This window comes from Rhineura floridana, chromosome 2, assembly GCF_030035675.1.
Source record: "Rhineura floridana isolate rRhiFlo1 chromosome 2, rRhiFlo1.hap2, whole genome shotgun sequence".
Classification (NCBI taxonomy): domain Eukaryota; kingdom Metazoa; phylum Chordata; class Lepidosauria; order Squamata; family Rhineuridae; genus Rhineura; species Rhineura floridana.
The window spans coordinates 160,139,836-160,163,475 of NC_084481.1; the positions used below are offsets into that span (position 1 = coordinate 160,139,836).

Here is a 23,640-nt window from a genome sequence, read left to right on the forward strand (position 1 = left end):
CTGCGGCTCCTGGCAAGGTAAAAAGCGAGAAAAGACGGCTGCCACCTGGAGGAGGCAGCGGCAAGGCAGGGGAAGGGCTGACGAGAGAGCCGCAGCCACAGCTCTCAGGCCTCATCCAAAAAGAGAGGGGAGCCCAATAAAATTAGACGTCACCTACGGTGGGGAGACGTCGAAAAGGAAAAAATACTAAAACACTGGCCAAAAAGAGAGCCGCAGCAGCGGCTCTCAGGGAAGGCTCATCTCTTGGAGACGGGAGCCAAAAGGGAAAACAGCAGCCGCCGGATTCCTCAGCAAAAGGACCGAAAGGGGGAAACAAAGTGAGGTAAAAATAAAAATCCCCCCCCAAAAATAAGGTCCCAGACAATAGAAAAAGAGAGTGAGGGAGAGAAGAAACAAGAAGAATTTTGACAGTCCCACACACTCAAACTTAGCTACAGCAGAAGATCCAAACACCTTGAACAAAGGAAGGCAAGAATGAACTGGAGTGGGAGGGGCTCGATGCCCCAGGTCTTGACTTCGATCTATTCTTGCCTTCGGACGCTAGATGGCGCTATATCCCACGTGATGTCGGACTACCTAAGGAAAATGTTAGATTCAGACTTCTAGCCCTTCCAAAGAGGAAAGTGGTATTGCCCAACTGCACTGCCAACTACTAGCAGGCTACTTGCAGCTGGCATGGGGCCCTCCCTTCCTGGATGGTTGCTGAAATTATGAGGGCTACAAGAGATGTAGGCATTACACAAATTAATCCCTAGTGTAGCTCAGACCAAATAATAGGTGACTTGACCAACTTTTTGCATTCTTTTTGTGGCACAGGAGTAGTCAACTCATGCTGAACCCTAATGCCAAATGGCTAGTTGTAATCTGACCTATCCTGTTGAGGTTATTATTCCAAGATTTTTTCCAAGTTTCATGCGGCTGCTTGAACTGGGTATAATACCATTCAGGAATTATTTTTCCTTGAGATCTGGATCAAACTTATGTTTTCTCTGAATGCCAGTCTTCAAACTGCAACTCACCTGAAATACTTCCCAGTCACTGACTCCAGCTCCTCTGCCACTGCACAATACACACTGGTTTGGGCTCCTTCTGGTGGTGTCTTCAACAAGAAAGGCACACTTTTCCGCAGAGTATCCAATACAGGTGAATGACGGGTCAATTCGGTAGAGACTATGCCAGGATACACGGCATTTACAGTGATATCAGTGCCTACAGGAAAGGAATCATGTATGCTTTAGAAACAAAGTGGAAATGTGAAAATGAATGTGTTCAACAGCAAAGAGGATGTTCCTGTTTGTCTGAATTCCTGTGGAATAAGTCATACTAGTTTGTAGTAGAAATGGAGTCAAAAATGCTTCTTGTGTGTCCATGTAAAAAAGTGTATGTGCAATATTATAACCACGGGTTTTAACAGTACTGAAATGACACACAATTTATTGCCACTGGCTGTGGCTTCCCACTGCACACACACCCCTCTGATGCCATATCCAATGTGGTATAGCCTTAAGCCATGACTCCTTGGAACTATTTGCCAGGTAGATCCTTTGCAAAAAAAGATACTTAAGTGTCAAAATGTATTGCTACTTTTTAAAAAAGGTGCAGTCCAATCCTAGCCATTGTTTATTGGCAGTCAATCTCAGTATATTCAAAGGGAGTATCATCCAACTAAGTGGGCCCAGGACTGCAGCTTTACAGCTCCTATAGCTTGCTGCAGTACATTCCTCTCTTTGCTTTCCAGCTTGCAATCTGCACTGACTTCCCAGATGCTTTGGGCAAATATTTCTGAAAAACCGAAACACTGTCTCTAGGTATCACTCTTTTACATCTTTTAAATCACCTCACCCCGCCCCCCCCCAAAAAGGCTCACAGTTTCCTACCATATAAGTCACATGAAACTATTTTTAATATGGAATTATGAAAAAGGCCACTACATGCTTCCAGCTCACCTTGCAGTCGTCTGGCCAACTCCCGGGTAAAGAGAATATTGGCCAGTTTGCTGTGACAATATGCCAGGGCTCGATTGTAGCACTTCTCACCCTGGAGGTCATGGAAGCGAATTCTCCCGCCATGATGAGCTAGCGAGGATACATTCACTATGCGACCTGGTGCAGATTGCTTCAGGCGCTCTAGCAATAGGAACGTTAAAAGGAAGTGCCCTAAAGGAGAAACGGCAAATGAGGTTTTGGATGTATTTCTACCAAGAATGCAAAAAAAAAAAAAACTTGCTGGGATGGAGGTGTCACTCTGCACGTCAAGGAGGACATACAGTAATACCTCAATACCTGCGTTCCTGTATATTACTTCTTTAACAGAAACTTTGATACCAGAGGTAATATGAAAAGAATAGGGATAGTTTCTTCACCACACAAAAAAAGAACAATTCAAAATATTTCAGCAAACTTTTTATTCAAAACTAACAATACAAATGAAACAACCAGTTCAGGTAAGCCTTGCATACAGACCATTTGAAGGCTCCTTCCAAAATGCATCCAGGAATGCTTGCCTTGACTTTTTTCTTTTATGATGTAGAATCTTGCTATAGCAGTCTAATGTTTTGGGCACAGTTCTCCTCTCTGTATACTGGAGTAGGCAGGCAAGGGGCAGCCACCACCACCATCTTGTGCTTGGTCTCTCTCTGCCACCCTCCCCTACGCTCGAGCAGATGCGTCTGCAGAAAACAGTGCTTCCAGGGGACCTGAAGCACTGTTTACTGCGGAGACGCCTGTGCCACCTCGCAAGGAGTGCCATTCCAGCCATGAGTGAGAGAGCTGCCTGCAGCAGCCACAGTCCAGTAGACAAGGAGCCACATTCTGACTATGTCAGAGTATGCCCCCCCACATCCCCCGCACCCAAAATAGACTCCGTTGAAAGGAGCTTCTTTACTGGAGGATTTGTTAATTGAGTTATTACCATAGACTAAAACGAACTAAAAATCCCCAAAGAGGCAGACTCCTCCAGAAATTGCTATGGGTGGAAACACCAAGCCCCAAAGGTAATTTAGTACTGGGGATGAACCATTGTGTCACCCCCTCCCTCCCCCCATGACTATAATGCTTAGGGTAATCTTGAGATGGAGTATGATATCAAGGAGGCATCCAGAGGACGAAGTGGAATAATAATCCTAATGGGTGACATCACTTACCCTCACATAGACTGGGTAAATGCATATTCCAGTCACAACAAAGAAGTAACATTTCTAGGTATCCTAAATAAGTGGTGCCCTTGACCATTTGGTCATGGAACTGACCAGAGGGGAGGTGAACTTTGACTTAATCTTAAGTGGCGCCCAGGACCTGGAGGAATGTGCCAGAATTATTACCCAACTGGAAACATTCAAAAATGTATTGATGTGAAAGAGCCCATCCATTCGCCCAACCCATGCCTCAGGACCTTACCAAGGTAGTTGACACTGAAATGCATCTCAAAGCCATCTGCTGTCTTGGAGTAGGGGTGCAGCATAACCCCTGCATTGTTAATGAGGATATGGAGTTCTTTCTCCTCTACAAGAAATCACACACAGGGCACACTATTAAGGAGGAAGCCTGAGAGAAAACCCTAGTGCTGGCACAACAGGATCTGCCCCACAACTGTCAGTTCAACTCCTTTGTTCGTATCCTCCCACAATTCATTCTTCTCTCACTAAGCTTGCTCTCGACTGGACAAATCTCCTGCCTCAGAGCAGGGCACTGCATACAGTATGACAGGCTGTGCAATAACCTTACATGGTAGCCTTATGCAACATAGTCAATGAGCCTGACACTTAACTGTTGCAATTTGGACAGGAAAGTGTCAAGTGGTCAGATTCTCTGATTATCCCCTACCCAACAGGTCTCATCAGCACTATACATAGAAACCTGTATCATGCCACTTTAAACAGTTGTGGCTTCCCCCAAAGAATCCTGTAGTTTGTTAAAGATGCTGAGAGTTGTTAGGAAACTCCTATTCTCCTCACAGAGCTACAGTTTCCTGGGAAGAGAGACTGATTGTTAAACCAGTCTGGGAATTACAGTGTCATGACTAAGACTGCAATCTTATACACATTTACCTGGGACTTAAGTCCTATGTGTGATTCATTTCTTAGCAGACATGCATAAGACTGTGCTATTAGAATTTGAGTCTCCTAACTTCCAGATAAATGTTTCTCTGCTCACAATGCATTCTACATGCTGAAGCAAACCATGTGAAGAAAAGTGACAGATTTTAAATAAGAGCTGGAATTCTCCAGAACCAGTTTGATAAAGCAGAGCAAATGGAATCAGCTATGTGTTGGTCTGTTTATGAATGAATCACATGATCAGCAGCAATAAAAACACAATTTCACTGTCTAGAGAATTAAGATTTGCATAACTAAAAATTCAGACCACAGAAAAAGGTTTCCAAAATGAAGACATTTGTTTATCTCCAAAACATAGTAAGTGAAGGCCAAACAGTTCCATACTGCAGGCATCACCACTGGCCAGGCTTTGTTAAGCTTGGACTGGTCCACCTTGTTCACAACACATTCATATTCTAAGAAAGTATCCCTATACTGTAAGGAAGGAGTCAGACAGAGAAATCCTAACCCAGATCCACTGGATGGAGGGAGTTAGAGTGGAATGGAGGTGCTCTGTTGGCAGCAAACAACAGCTCCGCTGCCCAAGACACAAGTCCACCCATGGTCCCTGCTCTGTGGGTATAGATCTACTCCTAGTGGTTCTTACCCCAGTAGTAGCTAGTGTTAGGACTTGAAATAGGGTGTTCCAAGGGCTGGTTCCTCTAATTCTTTGGAGAGACCCCAAGATCTCCTCCCCACCCTGCCAGTATGCTAGTCTAGAGCTAGCATACATTAACTAGTTTCCTACCATGGAACCGATAGAGGGGAAATGAAAAAATACATAGGTGCAAAACACTACTTTAGAAGGGGTGGTTGATCCACTACTTTGCACCCTCCCACACCACATCTATGATTGGATTGTCAGATAAGAAGTGGTCAATATACTAGACTATGCAATAAACATATAACTGTGGGAGATTAGTTGGCACATGTCTGTGCAGTTTTGTTATTTACTAGATGTATACACAGCTTGATTTCCAAAAAAAAAGGATTTCAAAGTGGTTTAAAATACAATACAAATCAAAAGAAAAAAATGTATCTACATATAATAATATGGCTATTAGGCATTCATGTATGCATCCAATCATTATCATTTCACTCCAAAAGACACCAAAAGGACCAGAACAGACAGAGGCCTGGTTCACATGTAATGCTAAGTCAAACCATGGCTAAGTGATAATGAACAAGTTTACAGGTACCAAGAAGAAAAACTACAACCCCTTCACTCCTCCCCCAGTTTTGAGGCTGCCATACTACCTGGGGTTAAACCATGGTTTGGCTTATTGTTATGTCTGTTATGTCACTCAGGCTCATGGCTTGTCTCACTTCCAACAAACCTGAGCTTGGGCATAATGCAAAGCCAAACCATGACTTAGCTGCAGGTAGCACAGCAGCAGGACAAGGGGAGGAGTGAAGCAGTCACAATGTTCTTTCTGGGTACCCACACACTTGCTCATTCTTGCCAAGCCACGGTTTAACTTAGCTTTACCTGTGAACAAGGCCAAGGTGTCTCAGACATACCTTTTAGGAAATTCTCAGCAAATTCTCGGATCGACTTGGTGTTTGCCAAGTCCAGTTTCCTTGCAATAACTTGCTGGTTTCCTGTCTTGCTCCGGATTTCACAGGCTGCTGTTTCTGCCTTTGCCATATCTCTGCAAGCAAGGATGACTCTGGCACCTGCAATATTATTATTATTAATTGAATTTATATCCCACCCTTCCTCCCAAAGGAAAAGTGGGGAATTAACAAACCACACAGAGGAGTATGCATAGTCAAAAGTGTGTGGCTCAAGAGCTTACAGATAAATGACTCAAGCACAGCCCTTACTTACCTATATTATATTTCTGTGTCACACTACCCGTGAAAGCTTCTGTGCAGGTGCACACCTGCACAGAAGCATTCATTGGTAGTGTGATGCTTACAGCTGAAGTAGGCAAGGCAAAGTAAAGCACTGCAGTGAGAGGAGCGGCAGCAAGAATGTAAGTGGTGGAGGCAGGTGGTTAAGGGAGTTGTTTGGGAGTGGGGAGAGTGATGGCTGCCTGTGCGACCAGGCCCACAGCGATGATGCCTGGAGCTCGGCCTTACCAGGTGGGTGGGATGCCGACCAGGGGAGGGGAGTTCTGGCACCCTCTGGGGTATTGAGGGGGAGGAGAGGAGAGTTCTGGTAATCCCTGAGTGTGGGGGGGGCAAGGGGCAGGGGAGTTCTGGAGCCCCCTGGGGTGTTGGTGGGGGGGAAGGGGAGAGGAACTCTGGTGACCCCTGTGGAGGAGAAGAGGGAGGGGAATTCTAGTGACTCCTGAGGTGTGGGGAGAATGGGATGAGGAGTTCTGGTGACCACTGGGGTTGGGGGAAAAGGGGAGGGGAATTCCGGTGCCCCCTGGGACAGTAGGGGGAGAAGGGGAGTTCTGGCACCCCCTGGGGGGGAGAAGAGTTTTGGAACCCCCTGGGGTGGGAGTGGGGGGAAATGGAGGGGAGCTCTGGCAACACCTGAGGGGGATGGGGGGAAATTATGGCAAACCATGGAGGGAGGGGGGCTTTGGTGACCTAGGGGGGAAGGGGGGTTGGCGATGGCAGATGGGGTTGGTGAGCCAAGTGAGCAACAGCAGAGCCCCTAGTGCTGTAATATATTTTTAATACAATATTAAGGGGGAGCTGCAATAAAATGTTGCACTATGGAGTGCTCCTGTTCAAGTTTCTAGCCAGTCAGCCATGCCTTTTTCTATGAAACTCCATTCCATTCCCCTCACTCCCAGGATCTACACACACAGAATGAGTTTGCTATCTGTAACTCTTGAGGTATGAAGAAAGATGGATAAAGAAGAATCTGAAAGTTCAGCCATTCTTCCTTGCTTGAGCTCTAGCTATGTTTGTAATGGTTGTGGACATAGCATGTAGCTTGCTGGCTGGCCCAAATAACCACTCTAGTTATGGCTTGGCAATACTAGCGAGAGATAGTAAATTCAAAGTCAGCTGTGGGGCTATACCTTCCAGGCTTTATCAGAAAGCCCATCTATTGCAAACTTTATGCTACTGTGTGACAGCAAAGGCTATAGCCTGCACCAAGAGAATTGAAGCAAGCAAAGAAGCCAAACCAATCCCTCTTTCTTTTCAACTTCTTCTCTGACATCAAGTGGGTCTCTACCGCCCTGCTGCCTCCACCAAACAGTTCTTTAACGCTTTTGACTTTGCCCATATAAGGAATAGGTTGGATCAGTCAGACCCAATTTAGGTGCTGAGCATTAACAAGGCCTCAGACCAACTTGTTCTAAAACAAGCAACACTTTAAAATTTTACTAAGGCAAAAAGTTAAAACAGTTTTTGAGAAAATTATTTTGAGTGGGGGTTAATTTTACAGTTCCAGAAGTTACCCATAAGAGCAAGCATACAGCCATAAACACAGCTTGCTATACCTATTCTAGAGTTCCCCTCACCAAGCCAATACTTAACAAGTTGCAACCCTCAGTTCAGCTTCTGGGTTCCTCTTAGGGATAGGGGAGAATATCCACTAAATCGAACCTGGCACCAGTTTCCAGCTGAATCTGCTAGTTTGCCATCCTTTCGGACCGGCACCTATTTCTTGCTGCAGGCCGCGGCTGTAATCGGCACGGATTTTACAGCCACGGCTACAAATTGGCAAGAATTTATTCTTTCAAACTTTCCCCCCTATTTTATGTTAACGCCACCAAAAAACCATGCGGAACACTGTGATGATTTACATACGCTACCTAAAAATTACACAATTTTTTTCACACCGCCAAAAACCACATGGAACACTGTGATCATTAATATAAGCTACCTAAAAATTACACAATGTTTTTCCCACCGCCAAAAAAACAAGGGGAACACTGTGATAATTCACGTAAGGTACCTAAAAATTACGCAATGTTTTTCTACCGCCAAAAAACCACATCAAATACTGTCATTATTTACATAAGTATCTACGTTGATAACTGCAAAATTTTGGCCACCAAAAAAATAAACCACGGATTGAATCACCCAGAAACACACACAGCAGATAGAATTGGCAAGTGTGAGAGCAAGAGGGAACAAAAAAAGGGTGGATCGGGATCAAATGATGGACTATCGGAATGCAATTGGATCGGAACCATGCAGCAAACCCAATCCCTAGTTCCTTCGGAGCTTTTTTACTCCTTTCTGCTACAGTGACCCAACAGTGCTGTCTAATAGTGCATGCTCCAGCTCTCTTAAAGAGTTCTGGCCCTTTCTTTCTCTTACAGCATTTCAAGACTCTAACTATCCTATTTCCCAGCCTGACTTATCTATAATATTCTCTCCCCCCCTCCCAACCTTTTAGCATTTAGCCAATTAGACGGAGAGTAGAGTCCTGATTAAGTTTCTATTTCTCCTTAACTGCCAAATCTAAAGGCCAAACCTTTGATGCTCCTGGGCATCAAGGAGGGTGTGAACAGGGCCGGCTCCAGGCATGCTCCTTGGGCATCAGCTTGCCCTGGTCCCCCGGTAGGTGTGTGTGTGCGTGCGCACAGCACCCCCACGGCCCCCCTACCTGTCTAGTCTTTACCATTGCCCTTAATGAAGATGGCAGCCGCAGTTTCCCTGAATGAAGCCTCCGCCGCCATCTCTGCTGATGGCACAAGTGCGTGCTACACGCGCACATCTATGCCATCAACTAAGATGGCGGCAGCAGCTTCAGTACCTTAGAGAAGTTGCAGCCACCATCTTCATTAAGGGCAATGCTAAAAAGCCGGCTGACAGGTAAGTGGAGGGCGTGGGGGGTGCAGATCACGAAAGGGGAGCAGAGGGCCCCTTAGGGGCCCCTCAGGGGCTCCTGTAGCTCTGGGTCCCACGGCCCAGTGCCCAACCTGGCCGCCCTTTAGAACTGGCCCTGGGTGTGAAGCAGGACTGGTGAGGGCATGGGGAGAATCCTGAGAGCCAGTTATAGAGATGTCAAAGGCTGCATTCGGCCCCCAAGCCTGAGGTTCTCCACCCCTGGAAACATGAGGCGACAAGGTGCACTGGCCAAGTTAAATCTCCATGTAGATTGTGCTTAAGGCTGCAATCCTAACCCCATTTACCTGTGAGTAAGCACCACTGAATTCAATAGGATTTACTTCTGAGAAGACATGGTTAGGATTGCACTGTTATTTATAATCTCTCCTGTATGCAATAATGCAGACTTGTCACAGGAGGTAATTTCCAGTGGATGGGGATAAACAACTTACCTCTTCCTGCAAAATCTTTGGCAGTTTCCTTCCCTATGCCAGCGTTGGCCCCTGTGATCACTACAACCTTCCCATTCAGCTTAGCTGTAGATTTGCACACTCCTCCTGCAATGTATTTCCTACAAAAGTAAGGATGTGTTAGTCAATAATTGATTCAAATTGATTGAGGCAAACTGTTACTTTTATTTACAGGTTAAACATGCACAGTCTGGCCTGGTGTTGACTCTTACCTTCTTCCACACACTAAACCACATGTACTGGAGAATCTAACCACATAACCCACAGAAAGGAAATGGCTCATATCAAAGTTCACCTCCATGATTCTTACAAAATCCTGTGAAACTAGACCATTACCTTTATATCTCAAGTGGAAAGGCCCAACATTTTGTTGAATGAGGAGATAATTTCTTCCTAGGCAACAATATGGACACATGGGAGTGACAGACTATTTCCCCATACTGAGAGAAACTGAAGACAGCATTTACCTTGTGTATCTGAAGTTTCAACTTAGAATGGCCCATTTGATAAGTAGTACACAAAGCGAAGAAGATCGCAATGGGACAGAGGCCACCTAAGGGCAACTTGAAACCACTAGTCCCATCACTAGACTACATAGCTTGAAAAGTCAGTCCAAATCTGTCATACTCTGCTATGCAGTTTCTCATATCAATGTAATCCTGCTCTCAGCTTCAGAATTGGAGGGAAAGATGCTGGGACAGTTCATATTCTTCTCATTCAGCCTTTTCTCACAGGCCACAGTTTCACTGTCAATGACAGGGCTCTATCTGCCTTGCTTCCTGCTTCGCACGGATTGCCCAAGCTAAAGGCCACAAAGCCTGAAAGGGCCTGAGCCCTTTGGATAGGTAACTATTATTTTTCTTGAATTAATACAGTAGGAAACTTAAGAGCTAAAATACACAAATAGTGGGGCTGGAGGATCTTTGGTGGACAATATAGTCACATTAAGCCGCTTAAAAATATACATTTTGATAAATAAAATAAAATAGAGGGAAAGGAAACCAATAAAAAAGACAAAAAGAAAATAAAAAAATCGTCAAAACAATAGAGGAAGGAAGAGGCAGTTTTTAATGGATAAATGGATTGATAAGACAGGCGAAATAGTTTTGAAATTTGCCAAATAAGCTCCTCATATATTCGTTCATATATTCAACAAGTGCAACTTCCTTACTAAGGTTCATTTGCACGAGGGTCGTTTCATACAAGAAACAAGTTACAGAGCTAGGAATGTTAACGGCTGCAACGAGCTATCAAATCCATCGCATCACAAACCTGTAATAAGGCGCGGCCGCAAATACCAGGAGAAGAACAGACACAAACAGTGCCAGGACAGACCCCCAAAAAGCGAGCATCGTCACTCCGCGAACTTCAGCTCTTGCAGGAAGAATCTCTCTGCACAACGTGAAGCCGTAGAGACAAACCGAAAGAAAAACTGGCCAGGGCTTCTGAGATTGGTGAGAGAACCGATCCTGCCGTGCATCGCAGAGAGGGAGCTCCCAGGCACACTCGTACTACTCCGCAGGCCACAATGGCCACCTGCATGCCCCGCCTACCTCTCTCTTGAAGTAAATGCTGGCTGCGCTGTGGGTGCCATGTAAACTTTGTGCAAACAAATCAGGATGAATGCTGAATACCTAAGATACTGGAGTGATGTTCCCGTATAGGACCAGCCCCCATATTGAATCCAACATAGCTGCTACTTATAAAAGTGCAAAAGGTTGAGAAAAAGCACTGAATTCATCTACATATTATCCTTCAATAATAGCTTCCTCTGAGATAGCAACCAACTCTATGGGGCTTTGCTGGGCTCACCTGTACCCAGTGGAGATAGCCTTTATTGGGCCCCTAAGCCAATGCAGTTTAGCTTTTAATAATACAGTAAGGACCGGGACAAATCATTCCTAGGTCATCTGGCAAAAGAGGCAGGCTGCAGGCAATGACTATGTAATCCAAAACGATAAAGAAATCTCTCTGGCTAAAGGGAGAATTATTTGAACAGAATAGTTTAAGAAAGCCATTCAAACCATCAAAGAATTATAGCTTAGAACAAATGCTGAGCATATTTCCAAAGGCAATATAATAGTACATTGAGTTTATAGATAACAGAAGGCTAAGGTTAACCAATGCCACCCAATCCTAAACACGTTCACTCAGTAAGTCTCAGTCAATTAAATGGGATTGACAAGTGAGACAAGCATCACCCAAACCTATTGACTGAATGAACTGGGGCGGGGGGAGAGCAGCGGAGCAAGTTCAAGCCCCTGAACAAGGAGGATGTTTTCAATGGTTTATGCCGACAGGGCTATGCAGCTGTCACTGAAATGATTGTTTTGCATCACTTTTAAATGTTCTTATGTTGCTGCACACCACCTTGAAGTTTTGCAAGTAGGCCGTATATAAATACTTTTATAAATAAATACATAAAATGTTGTGGTATTAGGCTCTGGATGCTGAACTTTGCCTACTTTTTGCAGTCATTAGTGGCTGAGACAGTTACCATAAAACATGATGGCTGCCAGTAGGCTGTGTTCCAACTGAAAAAAATTGAAGAAACTCTCCTGGACACTATTGCAAAAAGGGACAAGGTTCAGTGTATGACCCACACACACACTGGAAATTTAGAGAAAATAGCCTTCAAATTTGCAACCTATGAGAACAAGACAATCATATTCAGGACTATTTTAGTACAGCTCTAATGCACAGGGCTGCAGCCTTAATACTTTTTTTGTGAAAGGAGGGGTGTCTCATGCCAGCCTCCAGTGCCTTATCTCATGTACCATCAGCACTTTGGTCTCTCACCAAGATAGACTAAACTCTGTGGGTCAAGGGTGCCCTTTAAGGTTGCAGTACGAGCCAGTGTGGTGTAGTGGTTAAGGTGTTGGACTGAGGGTTCAAATCCCCACACAGCCATGAAGCTCACTGGGTGGCCTTGGGCCAGTCACTACCTCTCAGCCTCAGAGGGAGGCAATGGTAACCCCCCTCTGAATACCGCTTACCATGAAAACCCTATTCATAGGGTCGCCCATAAGTCGGAATCAACTTGAAGGCAGTCCATTTCATTTTTCACTGGGCTGAATACTGAGCCCATAGTCTAAAGAGAATTCCACAAACCAATGGAAGACACACCAGGCTCTATATTCTTTTTATCCAAACTGGTTCCTCAGCTTGAGCAACTTGTTGCACTGAGTAGCAATGTAGACTTTCTGGTTGTGTCCTGCCAGTCTGGTATGTGACCACCAGTCTGTCCATGACCTTGTCTCGTGCCTCTGGCCCTTCATTCTTGTTTGCCTGCCCTGCTGCCTGATCGCCAGCCCATTGATAGCCATAGCTCTAGCCTCTGTCCCATGTGCCCCTTGCCTGGTCAGGCTGAACTCCAGTTGCACCGTCACAAAGCTTAAACCCATTAGGTAATAAACATCTGCATGGAAGATTGACCATAAGAACATAAGAAGAGCCTGCTGGATCAGACCAATGGCCCATCTAATCTAGCATCCTGCTTTCACAGTGGCCAACCAGATGCCCATAGGAACACCAAAAGCAGGACCTGAATGCAATAGCACTCCCAACCCTCCCATGACACCCTGCAACTGGCACTAACTGATTTTATTCTGCCTACCCTTAATACCGCAGGTAGGCTAAAAAACATTCAGTCTTTACCTGGTAGATTTACCTGGTAGATATCAGGGGATCCTAAACTGTGGTCCGCGAACCACCAGTGGTGTATGAGCTTCATGCAGGTAGTCCATGGCATATCCATATTAAATATTCATATTGATTTTTAGTTGTGTTTTTATTGCTTCTTTTATTTCTTCTATTGTATTACAATTTGAGTTCTATGAAAAGCAAATTGTAATATAGTAAAATGCAACAGAATAAAAGCAGCAATGAAATAATTAAAAATTATGCAGCATCTAGCACAGTTAATTACAATTGCTACAACAAGCAGATAAAGCATTATTTGGTCTACCAAAACTCTAAGCAATTTTCAAGTGGTCTGTGGGGGGAAAAGCACAAGAACCACTGCCTTATTTCCAATGCACATAGACAAGCAGGGGTGGTGAAGGGGAGGCAGAACTGGAAGACTGAGTGTACAGACATGAGACCACTGAATGTTATGTATGAAAAGGGCTTTTGTTTCATCTGGATGTTCCTTATGTAACTATGTTGTTTTTGTATAGCTTTTCAGGAATACTTTGAAAGTACTATTGCTCTGTGTCTACTATACTGGAGACACAGACTCCTCACAACACATGCCCAAGGCAATATTTTTTAACTTAAAGCTATGATCCCTTTCTTTTAACACACAAATTGCCTTCTGGGTTAAATGTGGGTACCTCTGAGCCTTCCTAAGCACCCTTTATCCAGATGTGCAGAATACATTTGAGTTCTTGTCTGTATTTCAGTTGCAAGCCACAATCCCACCTGACCCACCTGAAATACTCCCCATTCACTGACTCCAATTCCTCTGCCACTGCATGATGCACTAGTCTGGGCTCCTTATTGTGATGTCTTAAACATGCAAAAAAACATCATCTGCATAATTTTTCCTGCATTTGTATACACATTAATTCAGAACGAACTGCACCAGGATGTAAGGCATTGACAGTAACTCCAGTGCCTAGAAAAAGAGAAATCAGAAACATTAACCAAAACATATGAACTAAAAGAAAATAGTAATATTTTCCCCATGAAACCTGAGGCAGCTACAATATTATTGTAAGTTTGACTATCTTTATGACTGTAATGCACCTAACCTTATGCTTTGGTCTAAAGCAACACTCAAGAAGTACCAGAGATTTAACGAAACAATTTTAAATTTTTTAAATTAATTTTAAACACAAAATAAAATTTTAGCACCACTAAATTTGAATAAAGAAGGAAAATCTGTTACAGTATATTAAAACAAATGGTTTACATATTTTGAAAAAAAAAAAGTGAACAGCATGTTAATCTGCCTTGATGGTTTAGAATCCCCCTCCAGTCTTGAAATGCAAAACCCACCATAGTTTGAGAAGTCACACCTATTGGAGCTTATGGCAGCAGACAGTGGGTAGAAATACACTAATTGTTCTGCTGGTTCCAGTCAGTGTGTCTCCACCTCTCCTGAAAATGGGGGCACACAACGCTAGTCCAACCCCGCCCCTTTTACTCTAAAACAGTGGGAGTTGCTTGAGTGTTGTTGTTTTTAATTCAGCTTCACAGATTTTACAACTGATTGGCAAATCAACCTGTCCCCCCCCCCCAGGAGTGGCTAGTGGAAACGCTTTGGTCTGGTGACTAGTGTGTTTATAGGCCAGAGAAACAGCTTGCAGTTTGAACTGAGAGGAGAGAGAGATGCGAGGTGGCTGAACCATCCTTGAGGTCAAGTTACTCTTTTTGGAAACCTGGTACAGGGTTAACAGCTGTAACGTCTGCCTCCACTGTGCACTGTTTCCATATGTGTAAATTACAAGTGTGGGACTTGCAGAACATGTTGTACTATGTCCTAGATGTGGCCCTCACAAGTTCGGTCTCTTCTTGCTTCCTTCTATTTTTTCTCCTTCCACATTCTTGCTGTGTCTCCCAGCCCCACTTCACTCCTGTCTCTTTCTTTCTTCCCCCGTGCTCTGGCACTCATTCTGTCATTCCCCCACACCTCTCTTCCATCTCCTTTTTATCTATTTATTTTATTTTGACAGTTTATATACAACTTAATTATGATAATCTCTAAGCGGTGTAGAAGCAACTCAACAATAAAATACAGATAAAAATCAATTAATACTATAAAACAGACTTCAATTAAAATGCCTGCTGATTTTTTTTTTTAAAAACTTCAGTAGGCCCTGAAAGGTCAACAGAGATGGAGCCTGTCTGCTCTCAACTGGACAGGAGTTCCATAAAATTGGGCTGACAATACTGAACACACTGCTCCTAGTGGATAAGAGCTGTGCATTCCAGCCATGAGGGGCCACTAATAGGGCTCATCTACACAGTGGTTTACTGTGAGTTTGGTGCTTTCACATCTGCTTTTAATTTGCATGGTTCACATGATGTTAATGGCAAACAGAAGCTATAACTTAGTTTTCCCCTGTAAATCCGTACTAGCCCAGTCCTCTGATAATACAAAAAGGGAAGGAAAAATGTCTTCACTCCCTTTCTCTCGTGCTTGGAGATCCTTTGCTCTGAAGCTTTTAGGTGGGTGTGCTAATCGTTCTCCTCTCCATGCATCCTCCTGCCTCCTCCCTTCTTTTATTTTATTTTCTGTAGGCTGATAAGCAACTTCTGACTGCTCTCTGTTCTGCTGGCCTTTTTTATGTTGCTGAAAATTGTGCCTTATTCTCCTTTCCCCCCTAACTTGTGTGCAAAAATAACACTGCTCAAACAAAGATTTGTATTTCAGCTGTATTGTACCAGTGAAAATACAAATAATTGCACTTCCATGTTGTTGTTTTACATGAAACCTACTGCAGCTGGTAGAACAAACTGAGCATGCTTGGTTGCCAAGTACCAGAGGGAGTGGAAATGTTAGACGGTGTGGTCATTAGGAAACTGCATGATTGATCCTTCCCTCAGTGTGAATAGAAACACCGTGTTTGCAGCTGGCATTGAGCCTTTACCGTGAATCATGCAAATAGAAAACGGAATTAAAAACAGCATATTTAGTACGAAATAATGCTCCCGTGTGGATAAGCCCAAAGTGACTCCCCTGAAGATCTCCACAATCGGGCAAGGATATAAGAAATGAGGTGGTCCTTAGGATATTCTGAACCCAAGTCATTAAGGGCCTTGTAAATTAATACAAGAACCTTAAACCTTTTCACCTTCCTCCCCATCTCTCACTCTCCTTGCATTGCAATAGTCCCTAAGAATTCTCTGCTCCTCCCTGTTGATCTGCTTATTCTCATTTGACAACAGAAGATTTATGTAACTTTACAGTTGACAATCAGGACATTGAACTTGTCAAGGATTATCAATACCTTGGCACAGTCATTAACCAAAATGGAGACAATAGTCAAGAAATCAGAAGAAGGCTTGGACTGGGGAGGGCAGCTATGAGAGAACTTGAAAAGGTCCTCAAATGCAAAGATGTATCACTGAACACTAAAGTCAGGATCATTCAGACCATGGTATTCCCGATCTCTATGTATGGATGTGAAAGTTGGACAGTGAAAAAAGCGGATAAGAGAAAAATAAACTCATTTGAAATGTGGTGTTGGAGGAGAGGTTTGCGGATACTATGGACTGTGAAAAAGACCAATAATTGGGTGTTAGAACAAATTAAACCAGAACTATCACTAGAAGCTAAAATGATGAAACTGAGGTTATCATTCTTTGGACGCATAATGAGAAGACATGATTCACTAGAAAAGACAATAATGCTGGGAAAAACAGAAGGGAGTAGAAAAAGAGGAAGGCCAAACAAGAGATGGATTGATTCCATAAAGGAAGCCACAGACCTGAACTTACAAGATTTGAACAGGGTGGTTCATGACAGATGCTCTTGGAGGTTGCTGATTCATAGGGTCGCCATAAGTCATAGTCAGCTTGAAGGCACATAACAACAACAAAGTGATCCACTTTGCATTTCCTTCTTACGCCAAGGAACAAAGCGTGTGACTGTTGTTTCCAGGTCAACTCTACAGCATATATTTATATTAGTTTTTTAAGCAATTAAACTTATAACTTTCCCTGAAGTTTGGCACCATTAGGGCTGGAGTTTGGGGCCTAAATCTGGGACTCCATAACCAGAGTCAGGACCACATGAGACGGGGATGGGTGGCAGTGCAGCAGGGAATACATGCATCATCAGCACTCTAGCATACTGGGGCTAACACCAATCACCACAAATTCCTTTCTCTTTTTTAAATATTTAGATGGGCAGGCTGGACGTACTGCCAAAGTGCCAGGCGATGCTCCAGCTATGCCCACCATCTTTATTTCTCCAGAGCTCATCTGGCACTTTACTTCTCAGCACATCTGGCTGTCAGACTAAATAGTTGGAAGGAAGGAAGGAAGGAAGGAAGGAAGGAAGGAAGGAAAATCCTTTTGGGCCTTCCTGCCACTACATGGTAAATGTACCGGGGGAGGTGGTAAAGTGATCAAGGTGGCAAGGGAGAGGCAGCAAGAGGGTATAGGCAGTGCAGGAGGGCACCTTGGCCACAGCCCCTCAAACCTGTCATTGCTCCTGTCCCCAAAGTATCTGGGAACTGTAGTTTACTCAGGGCATTGAACATCCTTTGTTAGAGAAGCTCTGTCTCATTCTGTTCCAAAATGAAATTTGAGGAGAGGGAATTACTCTATTCAATTAGTTTTCTGCAGTGGAGATATATCCCCAAGACTAAAAGAGGGAAAAGGAGTGTTCTGATGTGCCAACTCTGCTATACAAATATTACTCCAAAGCACCGACACCAAGGTGCACAATGTTCTCTCTCTGCATACTTCCTGATAAAATTCAAACTGGCAACTCTTGTGCAACCCCACAGGAGGGAAGTGCAAGTTCTACATGCACATCTGTATTGTGTATCTGTCTTCAAGGGAGACATGTGAGTGATCATTTCAAACAATATCTGGAACTGCGGAAAGTGGGATGCACAACTGAAAAACCCTCTTTTTAGTGCCTCCACCGAACATTAGATTGCAATGACACAGATAAGAAACAGGATTATGACAATCTAGACACCTGAAGGCTACCAAAGGCATGTCAGGGAAGCCCAACAGCCCCTTTCAATGAGGAAAATTTTAAATGCCTCAATTGGGGGCAAGAAGAAACAGAAATGATACTTTTTTTTTAGCTTTCCCCCAGTGAAATTTTACATTCAGATTTGTTTAATTTAGATGTTTCCATTAAAACTCATCCCAATTGGGCACACCATTATATTCCCTCTCTTTCATGGGAGCGGTCTTTGACTCCCTCCTGCTTTCAGGCTTTGGCTGAGCACAGGCTATTATGTACATATGACGTATGTACTGTTACCACCTTGTAATCTCACCTTGTAGTTGGCTGGCCAGCTCCTTGGTAAATAGTATATTGGCTAGTTTGCTTTGATTGTATGCCAGGAGCCCACTGTAGTTTCTCTCTCCCTGCAGGTTCTGGAAGTTTATCTGCCCCAAAATATGTAGCCTCGAGGCCATGTTCACTATCCGAGCTGGGGCTGACTGTTTCATACGGTCCAGCAGCAGGAATGTTAAAAGAAAATGCCCTAAAAGTAGAGGAGACGTATGATGCTTTGCTATGGGCAAGTATATATTTTTTTAAATGTAAAACAAACCTCTAGCAGCTAGATAGTAATTGAATCACAATAATGTTAGCATGTTATAAATAAAATAAAAATTTCAAAATAGCAGGATATGAATTTCACTATAAATCAACTAGAAGCATATAACCTAAGAATTAGCTGGTTAGTTCAAATCAACAAGTGAAATTTAGTATCCATTTCTCTGACTGACTATGGATTGACCCTTTTAGGGTTGCCAGGTCACAGTGCTGAAGTGACAGTAGAAATCACAACGCAGGATTTCCCTTCTATATTGTGCAACTCTTCAAGGTACAGCCACTTTGTCAGTCCTCCTGACAGAGTGGATGTACCTTGAACACTAAAGAGACAAATCTATGCCCATTGACACCCTAGCCTACAGCCCACTTTTCCCATGCCTGCCACTTCCTTCCTGCCAACAGTACACAGCAATTGCCCTCCCTTAGTCCTATGTGAGCCTTTGTCCCAGTTCTACTGTCTCCTTGGCTTTGCCACTTTCTCGCTTTAAGCACTATATATTTCATTAACACAAAGGATTTGCAGATCAGTGCAAGTCAGTGATATGATTCAGTTTGAAATGTGCTCACTCCAGTTTGCTCTTACTAAGGCTGTAAACACACTAGTCACCAGATCAAAGCATTTCCATTAGCCACACTTGGAAGGGGAATGGGTTGATGTTCTGATCAGTTGCAAAATCTGCCCCCAGGTTTTACAGTAAAAAGGGGGGATTTGGCTAGCATCATATGTCCCCATTTTCAGAAGAGAGAGGTGGAGATGCACTGGAACCAGCAGAACAGTAAGCTGCTGTAGGGGAGGGTAGTTGGAGAAAGAGGCGACAAGGAAAAGGGGAGGGAGGATAACCAATTGAGGCGGGGGGGGGCTCGTGCTACATCTTTCTTACCACACCTGTGTCATGAGGAGGAGGGCAACAAAGATGATCAGGAGACTGGAAACAAAGCCCTATGAGGAGAGACTGAAAGAACTGGGCATATTTAGCCTGGAGAAGAGAAGACTGAGGGGAGATATGATAGCACTCTTCAAGTACATGAAAGGTTGCCACATAGAGGAGGGACAGGATGATCGTTCCAGAGTGCAGGACACGGAATCATGGGCTCAAGTTACAGGAAGCCAGATTTTGACTGGACATCAGGAAAAACTTCCTAACTGTTAGAGCCATACAGCAATGGAATCAATTACCTGGAGAGGTAGTGGGCTCTCCGATACTGGAGGCATTCAAGAGGCAGCTGGACAGCCATCTGTCAGGAATGCTTTGATTTGGATTCCTGCATTGAGCAGGGGGTTGGACTCAATGGCCTTATAGGCCTCTTCCAAAACCATCAGCAGTCTTCGAGTAGGGGCACATCACCACACCTGCATTGTTAATGAGGATATGAAGCTTGTTCTCCTCTACAGGAAATAACACCTGAGGTGAGGCATTGAACAGAAAAGACCAAAGAAACAGACAGAGAGAGAAATGTGATAGGGTTATTTTCAGTAAACATTTGTATCCTCCCATAAACTATATGATCAAGAAATGCTTTCAGGAGCAGCTATACTCTTATTAAACTATTGGCAAAACTAGGATTGAAGGTTATTGTGAAACTAATATATATATACCGGGAACTTGGAATGAGGAAATAAGCTTATGAAGAGAGGTATTAATTTCAGAATAGTACATAATCCAGTATCAAAAAGAATATTTGACAAGAGAGTCACATGCAAATGTTTGTTGCCCTACTAACTTCCCAGTACACATGACAGTACTATTTTAATCAAAATGGAGACAATAATAAAGAAATCAGAAGGTTAAGACTGGGGTAGTTATGAGAGAACTAGAAAAGGTCCTCAAATGCAAAGATGTATCAATAAACACTAAAGTCAGGATCATTCAGACCATAGTATTTCCAATCTCTATGTATGGATGTGAAAGTTGGACAGTGAAAAAAGTGAATAAGAGAAAAATCAACTCATTTGAAATGTGGTGTTGGAGGAGAGCTTTGCGGATACCATGGACCGCAAAAAAGACAAATTGGTGTTAGAACAAATTAAACCAGAACTATCATTAGAACCTAAAACGATAAAACTAAAGTTATCATACTTTGGCCACATAATGAGAAGACATGATTCACTAGAAAAGACAGTAATGCTGGGAAAAACAGAAGGGAATAGAAAAAGAGGAAGACCAAAACAAGAGATGGATTGATTCCATAAAAGAAGCCACAGATGAACTTACAAGATCTGAACAGAGTGGTTCATGACAGATGCTCTTGGAGGTCGCTGATTCATAGGGTCGCCATAAGTCGTGATCGACTTGAAGGCACATAACAACAAGAAGTGCAGATAGGAATAAATATTTCAATACTATAAATTCAGTCAACAATCTTATCTAATTAGCTTCAAAGCAAGCAGTGCTGTCATAGAATCCTTTCCAACACCAGACTATACTCCTGCATAAGTTTGGTGTACCTGAAGACACCCAAGGTTATGCTTATGCTGAGCAGTAAATTGAAGATGAGCAAGTAAATAGGAATGATGTATTCTATCTTAGAGTATTTAATATGCCACTAGAAAGAACAGAACCTTGGTATGCAGCAAGCTTTGCCTGAACTTCAGAGTATTTTGAGTATACAATATATATGGAGTCCTGCCAAAAATAGTAGTAAACATATTTATTAACTGCTTTTCAACGAAAAGTTCCCAAAGTGGTTTCAATAGCAAAATATATAATGTTTGAAAATTGGCTGTATAAAAGAAGATAGCTACAAACCAATCATTTTCATTTCAAATTTTAAATACAGGAAATTCTCCCCAGTCCTTGCGAAAACAAAAATTGGTCTTTGAATATGTGAAATGGTAATAAAGAAAATGGATCACCAAATATGTGTGAGTGCATTTTACAGCATTACATTCTAAGCTTGCCTCTATTAATTTAAGGGATTTCAGCCACTGCCAGGGGGCAGACATGTAGCACCAAGAGCAAAATACACCACATAGTAAGCTAATAACTTTTCCTGAGCTGGTGAGTGTGGGGTGGATTGTTCCATTCCTATTGGCCTTAAGGGGGGGAGGTTGCATTCCCCACTGCACTGAATATATATAGAGTCTGTGTGTATGAATATATGTATACGTGTGTGTGTATGTATGTATGTATATATATACATACACACACATAGATACATCCCTGGGGAGGAAATGAAGTAGGGTGTTCTTTGGTGGGGGGGGATGCCTGCCAGTCATTTTGAAGAAGAAAATATATTAAAAAATACTTTTTAGCCTTTTCTGAATTGCTGAACAGAGGCTCTGCCAAGCAACAGGATGAATGAGGCTGCATTCCAACGTAACTTTACTTGGGAGTAAGCACCAATTAACAGGGCGGGGCAGGGCCAAAAAATGCAAACGCTAATAACTCAGCCTTTTCTACAGAGAGGCTTGCTTTTATATTTGTATTTGTTTGGGGAGGGATCATTTGGTGGATTCAAACCCCCTACCTGAACATGCCCGATCTTGGAAGCTAAGCAGGGTCAAGCCTGGTTAGTACTGGGATGGGAGAGTGCCTGGGAATACCAGGTGCCTCAGGCTTAGAGGAAGGCAGTGGTAAACCACCTCTGGATACCTCTTACCATGAAAACCCTATCAGTATATACAAAAGATTTATAGGGTTGCCATAAGTCGTAATCGACTTGAAGGCATATAACAATAAATTCCATCTTCCATGATGGCAGGCAGACTTTCACACTGCATTCACCATTTAAGACACATACCCTGAGACACAGGGGCAATTGAGATGAAGGCTGCTTCTCCTTGCTGACACAACCACAAAGTCAGCAAGCTGCATGTGTTGATCAAGTGAGCATATGCAGTTTTCTAAATGGCGCTAGAATCTGCATATGCAGCTGGCAGGCAAGCTAACATTCTTGATTTTCCCAGGACAGGTGTGGTGTCCCTCATTGGCTAACAATGGAAGGTGGGAACAGGCTGATTTTTCACAAAATGAGCAGAAAACTGCCTCCACATCTTGCCTTGTATCCTTGGATCCACAACGGCTAGAGACTTGCTTTTTTAGAAAAAATGAAAGTTGGAAATCCTGGCCAGCTAATGAGTTAAGTGGGTATTGGGTAGCATGGCTAGAATCTGGGTAAGACCTAGCTAACCGGGCAATATGGCAACCCTAGGTATGAAGCGCTGTTGTATCAGAAACCCTCATACCCAAACTGCATTTTGATTATTAAAGTGCCACCGTTGTCAAGGCCGGCACCAGGCCCTTGGGCACCAGCCTGCCCTGAGCCCATAGTGTCATATGCCCCAACACCCCTTCCTGATGCAGGTTGGTGTGGGGCTTAAAGGCCCGCCTGCCACACCTACCTCCTGTGCTGTGCAAGCACACCTGCCATCACCCAGGATGGCGTCAGAGGCATCAGCCCTTAGGGACATCCCCACTGCCATCTTGGGTGATGGCAGATGGGCTTCTTTCAGGGGGCCTGCAAGGGGAGGCCCTGGGAGCTCCCACTCTGCAATCTGTGGTAGCATCAGGTCATTGGGTCTCGCAATCTGATGCTGACACAGAGCAGAAGCTTGACCCTAAGGAGGTGACCCACAGGGGCTGTCAGCCAGGACCCAACCTGGCTACCCACTGGCGCCGGGCACTGGGCCTGTCCATTGTACTTTAAAAACTAAATAAAAGCAGTTTACAACCAAACATACTTTATTATAATAAAGTGCCCTCAAATTACTCTGCCTCCTTTTTTCTTGCTGCTCCTAATGTTGCTGCTAGTCAGAGAACACAATACCAGGCAAGATGGACACTACTGGAGTAATCCTAACCCATGGCCTCCCTGCTCCAGTGATGATCAGATCAGTGGAGCTACGTAACAGCCAGGGAGAAACCTTTTCTCTTATTCCACAGCATGTCAAGAAATGCGTTAGTGGTGTATTTATACCGGACCATCCACACATCAATCTGCTTTATTATTTTCTGGGATGCTCCCCCAATGTTATTGCATTATTGCTTCCTGGAGAGGCAGTCTTGTACTCTAGAGCAACGAAAGCAGGACAAAAAAAAGTAAAACAATCTTGGAACATTTGTGGTATAAAAAGT

At 43.6% G+C, this 23,640-nt stretch overlaps 1 protein-coding gene and 1 pseudogene across 9 annotated transcripts in view; both read right to left on the reverse strand.

The window, feature by feature from the left end:
- The window catches only part of LOC133377291 (retinol dehydrogenase 12-like), a 42,772-nt gene extending 31,912 nt beyond the window's left edge, over positions 1-10,860 (reverse strand). For 5 of the 9 annotated variants that reach the window (XM_061611072.1, XM_061611073.1, XM_061611071.1 and 2 more), the window contains exons 1-6: positions 10,585-10,859; positions 9,295-9,413; positions 5,615-5,770; positions 3,396-3,500; positions 1,947-2,156; positions 1,020-1,209 (exon numbers count right to left, since the gene is read on the reverse strand). In XM_061611072.1, the coding sequence (XP_061467056.1) occupies positions 1,020-1,209; positions 1,947-2,156; positions 3,396-3,500; positions 5,615-5,770; positions 9,295-9,413; positions 10,585-10,664 (860 nt within the window). In that variant the 5' untranslated portion in view covers positions 10,665-10,859. Of the gene's footprint in view, positions 1-1,019; positions 1,210-1,946; positions 2,157-3,395; positions 3,501-5,614; positions 5,771-9,294; positions 9,414-10,584 lie in introns of all 9 variants that reach the window. The other 4 variants (XR_009760686.1, XM_061611067.1, XM_061611068.1 and 1 more) reach the window with 3 other exon arrangements.
- Positions 10,861-11,946: 1,086 nt separating this feature from the next.
- Positions 11,947-23,072, reverse strand: LOC133378001 (retinol dehydrogenase 11-like; annotated as a pseudogene).
- Between the last annotated feature and the right edge of the window lie 568 nt (positions 23,073-23,640).